Genomic DNA, 13,663 nt, shown 5'->3' with positions numbered 1-13,663 from the left:
TTAAAAAGTATAAAAAATATTTTTAATATCACTTTTTATTTTAAGTATTAAAATTTTAATAATTAAAATATTTTAAGTATTTAAAAAGTGATATTTTAAATTTCAACAAAGGGTTCTACAGAACCTTCGGAACCTCCTGAATCCCACCTCCGAATAGCAGGTTAAAAATATTTAATCTTAAATGTAAGACTATTATCAGTAAAGCTTGTGACAGAGTAGACATGATACTTAATTACCCCCTGCAGATTTGAAATGTCGCTAAAAGAACACCACAACTTCCATCTGTTAAGACTTTTAACTTGAGCTTTCTCTCCTCATTTCTTTCAGAAGAGAAATCAGAAGTCCTTTCAAAAAAAGTCTCCATCAAATTTTTGTTCTTTTTACCAGGCAACTGGGCAGCTTTTTTCTCATCAACTATAAGCATCATGTGACATTTAATGGAATTCTCTCATCCTTTGGAAGGCATGACTGGTAGGAATGCAGGAAACTCCCCTGCAAGCAGGTTCAAAAGGCAAAAATGGCGTGTTCAACAGCTGTGATTCCCTGTGAGCTAAGCATAGGATCTGAATGGTCTACTGTTGTCCAAGTCAAACAGCTTTCAAACACCTTTGCAGATGTGCAGTTGCTGTGGCAGTGGAGCTTCATTTCCTTGTGGTGGGGCAGTCCATGTCTTGCAAGTGCTTTTGAATCTGCACAGTATGTGAAACTGACTTTCCACCAGGGTCATGGATGGTCAGGTCATCAAATGACATAGGAGCGGTGAGTCATAAGGCTGCATAAACGTGCACATGCCCAAAATAACCTAGCACAGACTGAAAGGAAGACTATGGGGCCAGGTAATACTAACAAAAGTGTTCATTTGTATCTGGCATCCAGTGAAACAGGTCTGTGGAGGGGAGAACTAGAACTCTGATCAGGCTGTCTGAGAATGTACATGCAAGAAATATAGCCGACTGCACTGTACTATACTTTCTGACTATGTGAAAATAATCTGACGAACAGGCTCAAACTGCTCATGAGAAAGCAAATTCACACACACACACCCAAAATTGACACCCTGTTTGCAACTGGAGAACAAAATTCAAACTGATGGGTATTCAGTAATCATGAATAGCAAAAGAAGAAGAATAACTATCACTGGTCCTAATCCTGGCTTTATGTAGAGCCTTGCCATCCAGAGTGACAATTCAAACAATGAATTACTTATAATGCAAGGATCATTCTTACCGCAGGGTCATTTCCAGAAAACTGTGGTGTAGGGCACTGAGCTGTTGTCTCCCACTCCAAATAATGATCTTTACAATAAGTGACATTGTGCAGCAACAGACTCTGTGGAGTCTGACCGCGGATGAACTGTCTAAACAGAAGAAACAAATACATAGACCTCAGTTTAAGTCAACAATGCTTATTCAGTTTCATTATTGTCAGAAATTATCTCCAAGATTCATGAAAATCTGACTCCAGTCTGTAACCCGGGCCTTCATCCCCTGCCTTATAAAATATTGAAGTTCATATTATTTCTCCTACTGTGTGCTGCAAAATGCCAGTTTCCATGTTTCTGTGGGTGGATAGAAGAGTGTCCCAGCCAAGAGCAAGCCTAAGGCAAAACAGCCTGTTTTCAGAAATTTAATCTATGAGTTACTCCAGGCAATATTATCTGGACGTCTCATAACACGGACACATATCTTTGATTATCTCACCCTACCAGAGTACTCCATTGACATAATGGAATCTGCACATCTCCTGAACACCACACCTTGATAAGATGCTTTTGGAAGCCACTATGCTCTTGAGAAAACATTTCCTATGCTCTTGAGCCACTATGCTCTTGAGAAAACATTTCCTAAACAATTGCTTCTTTCTTGCATTTCAGATTTGATCTCCCTAACAACAAAATCCTTTCCCAAATCACTCAAGCCTCAGCTAAATCTGAATACTTAAGGCAGAGACTTGAGGAAGCATCTCTGCATAAACCATTCATGGTATCACTGATATAATCTAGGACCAATGGGCCCCATTGTCCTGGGGTTTAGAACAATAGATAGAGCTGTTGATTAGCTCAAGCCCTGCAAGTCCAGCATGGAAATCCCCAGTAAAACAAAACCTAAGCTTGAAGTTCCCGCCAAACTAGTGATCCACCCTATAAAAATACTGCTCACCAGAGCCTCAGTGCTCATTACTAGCTTGAACCTCTCTTGGTCACGTTGGTGTGAGACACGATATCGTCCTTCGCATTGGGTTTCTATGCTGGCATAGAAATCCTTGCCTTCTTCTAGATCCTCATCAGCTGATTTAGGTAATGTATAAGTCCCCTACTTCCCCGAATCCCACTCTATCATCCCACTTATCTTTTCCTCCCTATCTACATACTTAGGAACTGTGTGTATGTGCCTTGACGTCTTACTGTGTGATTGCTTGCAACAAAATTTATATAAAAATATTTAAACTGCAATGTGGTCTTTTGTGAATTCTCTGCAGATACATTTCAAGCTGTTTCTGGTATATATAGTCTAAAATGATCCCCTCCCAGCCTGCCTCTCACATTGCCAAGCCGAATTATTTTCCCCATCGCTAATTTAAAGATATTCGTGTGCTGTTACACTCTTAGCAGCTGGTGGAGATTCCCTAAAAATACTTTCACAACCTATTGAAGCTGGGTAACAAGTCAGTATCAAAGCTTTAGCATTTTACAAATATACAGATGGGAGCTTGAGAAACTATTTGTAGATTTCAGGAGAACACAGAGGAGATAGCAACTGGTTTGCCTCTCTGTAAACCTTTTTCTGTGCCACCCTCAGGATCAAGTGTACTTTCTCATAATAATATGGCTAATAGAAATAAAATAATGCCACATGCCACAAATCTATACTCACCCCATACCATGAAGAACCAAGCCAATAAAGAAAACAATGAATAAGTGATGTGTGTACCAAAACACCTCATAGAATGATCTGGCAATGGTATCTGTGGATGAGGTCATTATCAGAATTAAAGACACAGTGATCAGGAGACCGGTTGTTCCTGCAGTTGTTGTTAATATTTCAGATATTGTGTTCTGAAAAAGGAGAATACAGTGTTTTTCAGGAAGATTGAATTAATATTGTAGTTTCAGCATAAAAACAAATGTAAGAAACAAAAGTCTAAAAATGGGATATACTTGGAAACTAATTTTTAAGATACTTCTATTTTCCACTTAGGTTTAGGCCAGAAATTTGTGAAAATATTAGCAGCAATTTATTTGTTTCTGTGAAATGAAAAGAGAAAATTATACAATCCCAGAATGGCCTGATTTGCTACAAAGAAGTGTTCCTAAAGAGAATTATGACAGCAAGAGTTTATGAAGCAGAAAGCTAAACAGCAATGAATAATCTTGCTGTCCAGAATATTCAAATAGATCTCTGGGTGTTTATTTCTTGGTAAATAAAATCCCCCAGGAGCCCCAGAGTTGAATTGAGGGTATGATGCAGACAGAGTTAAGCATTCAGACAACTGGCACGTTTGCTCTGGCACACCTAAATGAAGACATGAGATACCAAGCATGGGTTCAACTAGTTTACTTATGTCAATGTATTCAGCTTACATAAATGATTGACCTGCGTCATTGTTTATTTCAATAAGCTTACGATTTTGAGGATGGACTGTGCTCACCAAAGACTGTTTTCTGGTCAAATCCACCCTAGCTCCAACTCAATCTGTATTTCCACTGGACTTGCTTAGTCCAGCTGCACATCCCTATATGCAGAGAGGTGCTCAGCTTCACCCCTGTCCTCTGATATGCTGCTAAGGAACATGTTCACAGTGCCCCATTGCCCCTATTTCAGAATAAGACACTGTGTATCACTAAGGAGTTTTGTTCTGGCTCTCCCACTCCCACATTCCCTTTCATAGGCTGATTCCGCATGGGCCCAAAACAGCAGTGTGAAAACGGTGTGAAAACAGTCTAAACCCCTTTACACCGTTTTAAACCCTTTTACACCATTTTCACACCGCTGTTTTTGGCCCATGCGGAATCAGCCACAGTTTCATCTGATTCCTCCCTGTATCCATTTTCCCCACTTTTCTGAAAGGAAATGCTTTCTTCAGAGATTTCAGGTAGGTGCTAGTCTTGCTATCTGTCTTCTCCTCAGCCCCCACTTCACACATGCCTATCTAGAGATTGCTATAGATAATATACAAAAGGAAAAGAGCACATTTTAGAGTTGAACAACCACTTCACTGATCTCCTCTTCCTCATACTTCCTGCATTCCATACCACAGGGTTTTTAAAAAATCATGGTGTTTAGGAGCAGGGATGCATGCATGTGCAGGCGCAGCAAGCTGGTACTGTGGGGGTAAATAGAAAGCTCTGATGAGCACATACATCTTTCCTACTGGATTCCTCAGTAACTTTTGTATTGGCTGCTCTTCTCTTGACTTTTTTGACATCATAGGATGTGTGTGGAGAGGGGGGGGGAGGTCTGATGAGAAACACCAACCATCCAATACAAATGCCAACTTACTGTGTCATGGTTCCTGATAGGATTCAAGTAGCTTTCATTGGCACTCTTACCAATGTCAGACAGCTTGTTGTTTAACTCTCCTGCTTGTTTTGAATGGCTAAGGTGATATCGCTCTATGTTGACCAAATGTGCAATGATATGAATGGCTACAAAGAAATAGTTGTACAAAATGAAAATTATGATGATACTGGTAATAAACAGAACTTTCCTTTCCTTGAAATCCCCCTTCTGCTTGCCTTCGGTTTCCCACTCTCTTGATGTTTCTGCATCTATCTGGTCTTCCCTTCCTTTATCAGACATATCTTACCTTCTTTCTGCTCACCCACTCTTCTTGTCCAGTCTTCTTTCCCTGTTGCTGTTTTTGTGTTTCTGTGTGTGTATTTTAGATTGGCTTTAATTGTTCTGATGATTTTTTTTTATTTTAATGGTTTTAAACACATTTTTATTATATATGTTTTAATCTGTTGTTTGCCCTGCCTTGATGGCCCTGATGAAGGCAGAAAGACGGGATATAAATTTTGTAAATAAATAAATACCTGCCTGCCTGCCCTTTGCTTTCTCCCCATCTCCTATCTGCTTGACTGCTTGTTTCACTGTTCTTTTACCCAGAAGTGGGGGTGGGTGGGGATTTATCATGTTTGCAGAAGTTTTTATCTTAGGCCGTTTCCGCACGGCCAGGATGCGCCCCCACGCCACCAAGAGTTCTGGCGGCGTGGGGGCGCAAGCCCGTTCTGACTCCGCTTCCCTCCCCCCAGGGCGGCCTCAGGCCGCCCTAAACAACAACCCTTTAAAGGGTTGTTGTTGGGGAGGAAGCGTCTTCCCGGCAGCGCGGTGCGAACCAGCAGCGGGAAGCGTAGTCTCCGTCCCGCCCCGCTCACGGTGTCCTTGTGCATTAGCCTGCTGGGCGTTGCAGCCTCGCCCACGCTGCCCTCCGACCCTGGAGGTCGGAGGACAGTGTGGGCGGGGCTGCAGAAGCAGGCTACTACCAGGGACACCGTGAGCGGGCCAACGGACGGGAGGAAGACGCTTCCCAACAACAACCTTTAAAGGGTTGTTGTTTAGGGTGGCCTGAGGCCGCCCTGGGGGGAGGGAAGCGGAGTCAGGTCGCCGCTGCTGCGTTGCAGCAGCGCCGCCTGTGCGAACGGCGGCCTGGGGGCAGCATTTTTAGCGCCCCCAGGCCGTCGTTAATGGGCCGTGCGGAAACGGCCTTAGTCTTGCAGATTGTTTTTGGCATCGAACCATATTATTTTATAGGGAAATTTGAAGATAGAGAGCAGGAAAAAGGTAGGTTTCCTGTTGGGTAGGAAGGAGAAAAGAAGAAGAAAAAAGTGGGGGGGGGGGAAGTATATAGGAGCTGCCAGAGAAAGGGAAGAAGAAATAATGGGGAGTGGGTATACAAGGGAAAGTGAGATCCACCTTCAAGTGTGTGTATGCTAATTTACAGGCACACAAATAAATGGAAGTTGCACACTTATAGGATTAATCTCATACAATGAAACAGAAAAGTAAAATCATGTTGTATTCACATAAATGAAAAGTGAAATTGAAACTAACTTGGGGGCTTAACCTGTACTTAAGGAACATGGATGCAACCTCATGGCTTCTATCTTTTAATGAAAATATACATTTGTTTCAGTGAGTGTAATAGTTAAGAGTGATGGATTCTAATCTGGTGAACCTGGTTTGTTTCCGCTATGATAGCAAGCGGAAGAGAAGGTGATTGCAAGCCACTTTGAGACTCCTTACAGTTGAGAAAAGCGGGTATAAATCCAAACTCCTCCTCCTCCTCCTCCTCCTCCTTCTGAATCTGAGCTAACACCCAGAATCACATCATATTTATTCCAATGTATATCAAGAACTACTCCCTCCCTTGACTTCAGTTGATTGCCAAGGAAAGCACACGAAGAAGTGTCTCTTCTGTTACTGTGAATGAGTCAGTCTTCAAAGGTGACAAATTCCACACATGTTAAGCTGTAGTATCCCTTGCACTCAAAATCTGTCTATCATGTTCTGAGTAAGGGAAGAAAAGGATCTCAATGCCAGGTACATGGTTATGGAAAAGGAGCTTACATCTGTTACTGCTTTGTTGCATGGTAGTCTTTAATTTCTATCTATCTCATCTCTGAGTTTCTTTACTGGGTGGGAGGGGAGGGAGACACACAAATGAGCTGTAATTACAGGTTATTATCCACCTGTGCAGTTAGCAAAGAAAAAAGCAAAAAAAAAAAGCTAACCCAGCTACGTTTGATTAATCTGTTTTCTTTCAGTGAAGCATATACTGCTCTTATTGAATTAGTACACATACTAATTCATGAGATGAAAAAAACCCTTCTGTCTTTCAGCATGCCTATTTGGGTTAATAGGTATGTTGAAGTTTTAGCTGCCCTCTAATTAACTACTTTAGTATGCACATTGCAATCAATCAATGTATAAGTCTGGCAATGTATAATGCTGAATCAAGTACTGACATTTAAGAAAAACAACTCAATAGTGAACTAAGCTTGTTGGGCTTGATCCAAAGATTGTATTCTGGCAATAAACTGGCACTTTCCCACCTTCCCTTCCTACTACAGTCTACTGAGCTCCCTGAAATGTTGCTCCTGAGGGGAAGGGAACCTTCAGGGACAGAAAAGTAAAGTGAAGGTGAAGTGAGGATGGCCATCAAGTAATAGCCAATTTATGGTGGCCCTGCAGGGTTTTCAAGATAACAGATGAAATGGTGATTTGACATTGTCTGTCTCTGCATAACAACCGTCATCCCCTAGAGACACCCTCACTATTTCCCCTATTTAAGCCTCAGTTGTACCCTTAGAACGGGTTTAGTTGCCTTTTGTAGAGTATTCTGGGGGAGGGAACCTTCATTAGACCCTGTCCCTTTAAGAATTCCTCTAGAGCAGTGGTTCTCAACCTGGGGGTCGGGACCCCTTTGGGGGTCGAACGACCCCTTCACAGGGGTCGCCTAAGACTCTCTGCATCAGTGTTCTCCATCTGTAAAATGGATAAATGTTAGGGTTGGGGGTCACCACAACATGAGGAACTGTATTAAAGGGTCGTGGCATTGGGAAGGTTGAGAACCACTGCTCTAGAGGCAAAGCACTATAGCATTCTTATTGGTTAGCAGTTCTTGTTTTACAGTTTTGTTTTTAGTTCAGGTGTCTGGAAAGGCTGGAGACAGCAACGTCTCAGATGTAAAAGATCCATGATATTTAAAGTAATCCAGTTTCAACAGAATTGCAAGGAAACAGAGTCCAAGTTGAAGTTACTGGGAGATCTCAGAAGCAATACAAGTAGCACAGACTTCCTTAGAAGCAGTTAAGGAAAGAGTTGATATCTGCACATTCTTCAAACCATCTCCAAATATTTCCAGCATTGCAAGTGTTCTTTATTTAGATAGGCCATTTCAAGATGGCCTCATGCATCGCGGCAAGAGTTCTGCCGGGCGTATGGAAGTCCTTCGACGCTAAGCGTCGCGAGCAGGCCAAGCAGAGGCCACGCCAAGAGGGAGAGGCGGCTCCGATCGCGATGAGCTTCCTTCTTCCGTCTCCACTCTCACAATGTCCTCGTTAGCAGCCTGTTGGCCGTCGAAGCCCGCCCGCTGCCCTCCCACCCCTGGAGGTCGGAGGACAGTGTGCGGGCAATTTCGCAACGTGAAGCAGGCGGCGGATGAGGACATCGTGAGTGGGACGGAGAAGGGAGACAGTGTCTTCCCCCCCAACAACAACCCTTTAAAGGGTTGTTGTTTAGGGCGGCCTGACGCCGCCCTGGGGGAGGGGGAGCGCAGTCAGGTCGGCGGCCTGGGGGCGGCGTTTTTACCGCCCCCAGGCCGTCGTTTTTGGGCCATGCGGAAACGGCCTTAGACTTCATGGGAGGTGTCAGAGGCCTAAACTTTCAATATCATTAATCCGTTTTTGAACAGTTACTTATTTGTCTGTAGCTCTGTTCTGGCCAAGTGCAAGGCACCTGAATTTTAGTTTGCTTGGGGAACAGAACAACAACCCTGCTCTTGAGTGTTGTGGGTTTTCCAGGTTGTATGCCTGTTCCAGTAGCATTTTCTCCTGACATTTCGCCAGAGGATGCCACCCACAGATGCAGGCAAAATGTCAGGAGAAAATGCTACTGGAACATGGCCATACAACCCGGAAAACTCACAACGCTCTAGTGATTCCGGGAGTGAAAGCCTTCGACAGCCCTGCTCTTCCTTGGTGGTTTCTCATCCAAATACACACATGGATGACCCTGCTTAATGTCCAAGATCTGACTAGATCACACTAGCCTGGGCCTTCCAGGTTAGGGCAGGGTCTTATTTAGATATTCCTTGGGTGTTCAAACTCACCCATGTACTAGAAATCTGATAGATATTGCAAATGCTTTGTATGGGACAGTTTATTACTTCCTTATCTTGCCCTCACCAAAAGTTCTAGATATATTGTAAATTAGAATAAAATGTTGTCTTTAGAGTTCCCAAAGAGTCTTTGGGAATGGTTATGGACACATCTATATTGGACACTTATTTCAACTGACTTATGAGAAAATTTTGTGATAACTATGTACTGTTGGTATCTGACACTCTATAGATTATTTCTCATATACCTTGGATACCAGGAGGTATGTTGGACATGTTACTTGAGGCAGGACAGTTTACTACATTGTCTTTGGCTCCAAAATAGAAGATTTTTGGCATCAAATCTTTTCTATATTTTAGAATTAATAGGCAATGACTTACCATTTGATCCTTTGATTGCTTTATTATGCTATGTTAAAGATTGCGTATTTGCTTCAGATAGAGAGCTTCTCATGAGCTTGTTAACAATATGTATAATTTTGTTGGAAATCTTCTGTAGCCCCTGATATGAATGACTGGATTATAAGAGTATGAAAAACCTGCTCTCATGCCTAAAATTACATATCAAAATAGAAGTATAAATAAGAAGATTTAAAGGCTGGTATATTTATGGGAAAGGTAACATTACGGTGGGGTTAACAATGGTTTTTCTCCTTTTGTGTTAAAAAGTTTGTAATGAATGCTTTGCCTTTTTCTCCCCTTTTGTTTTTCTTGCCAACAATGTCATTTTATAATTATTTAAAAAGAAAAAATCACTTTCTTATTTTTCTTATTTGCCAGTCCCTTGGACCATGAAATCAATTTCATGTGTCTAGTGCAGATTCTTAGCCTTCTCTTTCCAGAAAAAGGAGCAGTGTCCAAGTGCAGATGTCCATCTCTCTTCCTATCTCTAGGACAGAAAGTACTTAAGGGGCCTTTCCCCACTTTTCCCTCGGCCGCCGTCGCTGCGCGCAATTCCCAGCGCGCGGCATCCCTGGCGTGTGCCTGGGCGTCCCCACGACCCCGCGCTCTGCGCGGGGTCATCAAAAGGCACACTTTGCAAGAGCGCCAGGGATGCCTCGCACTGAGGGGGCGCAACAGTGGCAGCGTCGGGGTGGCTGTGCTGTTGCCACCCCTCTCGTGGGGAGTGTCAAATATTTTATATCTTAATTTTATCACTTGAATTGAAAACAAAATAGAGGGAGAGATATTTCCATGTCATTATTAGAAAACTTTATGGGATTGCATTTAACTTCAATGTGCTTAACTTTCTTTAGATAATTAAAGATTCCAGTTGAAGCTACTTGGGCACAGTTTTATTCTGCTTTGCTAATATTCATTTTGTTATTTACCCTGAAGTTTTGGATCGGACATGCTAAAAAACCCAAAGAAACAACAAAACTATTCAACAGCAGTGCTCAGGTCAGCGATATTGTGCATTTTCCCATAAAGCTTTCCTTAAGGAAAGCAATTTGGAGAGTAATGAACATTTTACAGCATGCTTATGTATTATGAAGAATGTCCCGTTGCTGCAGAATAACTAGTCTATGCAAGCATCAGATGTGCTTTATAAAACTGTAATTAAAAAAGAATACAAGCCAAACTCTTTAAACTAGTTCTGCAGAATGCTAATATTTCAAATGTAAACTTCAAAACTTACTCGCATTTACAGCTATTCCATAAGCCACAGCCTTGTGAAATGTGATATTTTTGTCAAGCTGTCTCCTTAAAACTCCTCTGTAACACTTGAGAAAAATTAAAATAAAAATAAAAATCATGATCATGGCTCTTTATACTTTTATCCTAAAATATGTTGAGTTAGGTAAAGATCTTTCAAAAACTCAGCAATCACCTAATCAATACTTACGTTACTCTGAATAATGACTACACTACAACTTTAAGCTATTTTAAAAACAGCTTCCTCCAAAGAAAGAAGAGCTTTGAGAGGGTGCTAAGAAAATTTGTCTTACAGCCTGTCCCCCTCCCTGTGTTCTGAGGTTCTCTGATTTCACAGATTCAAGACACAAAGGACTGAGACTGGTTTAAAGATGTGGTGGTGAAATTAACCTTACAGGAACCTGAAGAAGACATATGACTGTAACCCATCAGTTGACAGGTGCCAGTCAAGACTTGCTAAATTTTTGGAGATTGAGTGAATAAAGGTATCATGACATTATAATAAAGGTTCTAATAAAGTTACCATTTAACCCAATTTCTTTAAAGTAAAGTTTCCCCTTCAGTCGTGTCCGACCCTGGGGTACCACTGCGAGCAGTGATTTTATAGGCAAACTGTTTTTATGGGGTAGTTTGCCAATGCTTTCCTTGGCTATTCTTTACCCCCTAGCTATGAGCTAGGTACTCATTTACTGACCAAGAAATGGCTGGCTGGCTGAGTTGACGATGAGCCAGCTGCCAGGATATCTGACCCACAGGGGGCTCGAACTCCTGACCGTGTGAGTGGCAGTGCAAGCACTTAACCACTACGCCACGTGACTCCTTCCATTTCTTTAGTGTGCTGAATATATTTTGGGAATGTTCTCTCCTATAGTGAAAGGTAAGATGATGAACATAAAAAGAAGACTGCCTGATCTGATGAAACAACCGTCAATTCTAGTATTTAGTTTCCCTCAGAGTATTTAGTTTCCCAGCAGGAGCCTTCAGGAATCTTACCAGCCAGGCAAGAAGATGAAGTCTCCTATTGCAACTGCCAGTAATGGGTATGCAGCAATAGCTAACACTGAAATACCTTTGTTTTGTGCAGAATTACCTTCCTTTACCTGTTGTGAATTCACTATTTATCAAATTCATTAAGTGAACCCAAGTTCTTGTACTGTTAGAAGAAAAAAATCCTTTCTATCTGCTTTCTCCATATATGTGATTTTTTTCACATCTCCACCATGTTCCTCTTTCGACATCCCCCCCCCCCCCCCGGATTTAAAAACTCCAGATGTTTTTCTTTATAAAACTCATGCTCCAATTCTTGATAACCTTAGTTGTCCTTAGGCTTATTAATCCAGTGCTTTCATTAAAGTTGTCTCTTAGCTGTCTTCTTTGCCTTTTCCTGCTAATTGGCAATAATAATTGATTTCTTCTCCCAGCTTTTTATTAATGGCAGACCATGGTCCACAGTGATTCTTGTCTAAATTATATGATTTAGAAATACTGTGATAATATTTGCAACACTCTACTGGTAGTGAGTCTATGAAATATTGACTCCCCAACTATTACAGTTTGTTGGGTGCTAAATACTAGTTTCTTATCATCACTGAACATGCATTTCTAGCAGACCAGTCTGAAATTAGACCATGCTGTGAACAACATCATTGATAGTTACAATGTAACAGTTATACAAAGAGAGTAGTACTTACAAAGTTGGTTCCTCTGAGGAATGAAATAAGGTTCCTACTGACTGGTAACAGGATTAGTAAGAAGTTAAAGTTGAGGCATGTGGCAGAAGCTCTTGCCCAAGCAAGTGTGGACTGTACACAGAATGGTAATATTGTTACACATATGGAAAGAACCCATTCATATTTTCGTATCTTGCACACACAAATAATATCATAGCCTCGTTCTGACTGTAAGACTTGCAGCACCAGTAAATGTGAAGATACATCAAACAGAAGACTAGTTTAGTGCCAGAAATCAGTGGCAGGAATGCCTTACAGCAAATTATTACAGTTGGGTGAAAAATATTTCACTTTAAAGCCTTTGGTCTTTTTTTTAAAAGTGCACGGTGTTTAAAAAACATACACACACACAGCATCAGGAGGTAGGAGCTCAGTTTCTCTTTGATAATGCCAAAATGAATGAAATTAGACTACAGTATACTTTACTAACACAAAAACAAATCTCATTATATGAAAACAATTTCTGAGCAAATGCACAGACAAATTTAGTTGATTGAGTTAAATGAGTTGCAATTTGCAGTGGAGTACAAAAGCAGAGTGTAATGCAGCTTGGGTGGACATTTAGCTTGATCCTATTCATATTTATTTAGAACAATGTTCAATGAGGCTTTCATCCAAATAAGTGTCCCTAAGATTGCAATTGAATGGAAAGTTGCAGAACCCATGTAACAACCTTTTACTTACACCCAGCATAACTCGTGTATAGAGGTAAGCATCATCAACTTCATACCAGTTGAATGTGTCAATAAACAGGTATAAATTCATTCCCAGCCACAGTAACTGTAACAGAAAAGGTTTAGTGACAATTTCATTAATTTCCATTATTGTGATTTTCCTGCAGGACAAGGAGTTGATTTCTAACATTCTGGGAAAAAAAGACCAGTACCATCCTTTAAAAATACAAAGATTGTTATGCTTGCCACAAACAATCTGATATGAAATGAAAGTTTATGTACTGATTGCATTGAAATCAAAAGACTTGGGGAAAGCTGAGATTTCCTATGAAATTTCCAGAAAGCAAATCAGTAGTTCGTTGTAAAATAGATACTTACAAATAAAACAATGGATAGACTTTCATTCAAAATCCAGTACATCATCTTGATTTTGTCTGTCCTGCATCAACTGCAATTCATCTCTGGATCTTCTGCTTGCTTAAAAAGTGGCAGCCTTGGAAGATTCCAATTACGGACTTCCCACAAGATGTCAGTCAGGGGAAGGGGGCATAGTTTATGATGTGAGAAATTAAGAACCTGTTTCTTTCTAATCTGATTGGGTGTGGGGGGGGGGGCAAAGTGAAAGTGTGTTCTAATAAATCAGTCTCATTGTCCATTCCCCCCTTGATCATGTTCAAAACAGCTTAAAATATTCCACATCCCCACCCCATACAAATAAAGATCTAAGCAAGTGTATGTATAATAATCAGATCAATACCCAAA

The 13,663-nt window shown here is 41.2% G+C and overlaps 1 protein-coding gene across 2 annotated transcripts in view; it reads right to left on the bottom strand.

Annotated features, from left to right (window-relative positions):
• NOX3 (NADPH oxidase 3) overlaps positions 1 to 13,406 on the bottom strand; it is a 49,125-nt gene extending 35,719 nt beyond the window's left edge. For both annotated transcript variants that reach the window (XR_007245432.1, XM_048507455.1), the window contains exons 1-7: positions 13,280 to 13,406; positions 12,912 to 13,007; positions 12,189 to 12,299; positions 10,481 to 10,565; positions 4,500 to 4,645; positions 2,874 to 3,055; positions 1,228 to 1,357 (exon numbers count right to left, since the gene is read on the bottom strand). Coding sequence is in view for 1 of the 2 variants with exons in the window: in XM_048507455.1 (XP_048363412.1) it covers positions 1,228 to 1,357; positions 2,874 to 3,055; positions 4,500 to 4,645; positions 10,481 to 10,565; positions 12,189 to 12,299; positions 12,912 to 13,007; positions 13,280 to 13,324 (795 nt within the window). In the remaining variant the exon portion in view is untranslated. The remainder of the gene's footprint in view (positions 1 to 1,227; positions 1,358 to 2,873; positions 3,056 to 4,499; positions 4,646 to 10,480; positions 10,566 to 12,188; positions 12,300 to 12,911; positions 13,008 to 13,279) is intronic.
• Between the last annotated feature and the right edge of the window lie 257 nt (positions 13,407 to 13,663).

The sequence above is a fragment of the Sphaerodactylus townsendi genome, linkage group LG01, assembly GCF_021028975.2.
Source record: "Sphaerodactylus townsendi isolate TG3544 linkage group LG01, MPM_Stown_v2.3, whole genome shotgun sequence".
NCBI classification, from domain to species: Eukaryota; Metazoa; Chordata; class Lepidosauria; order Squamata; family Sphaerodactylidae; genus Sphaerodactylus; species Sphaerodactylus townsendi.
This window is presented reverse-complemented; position numbering and strand designations above follow the sequence as displayed.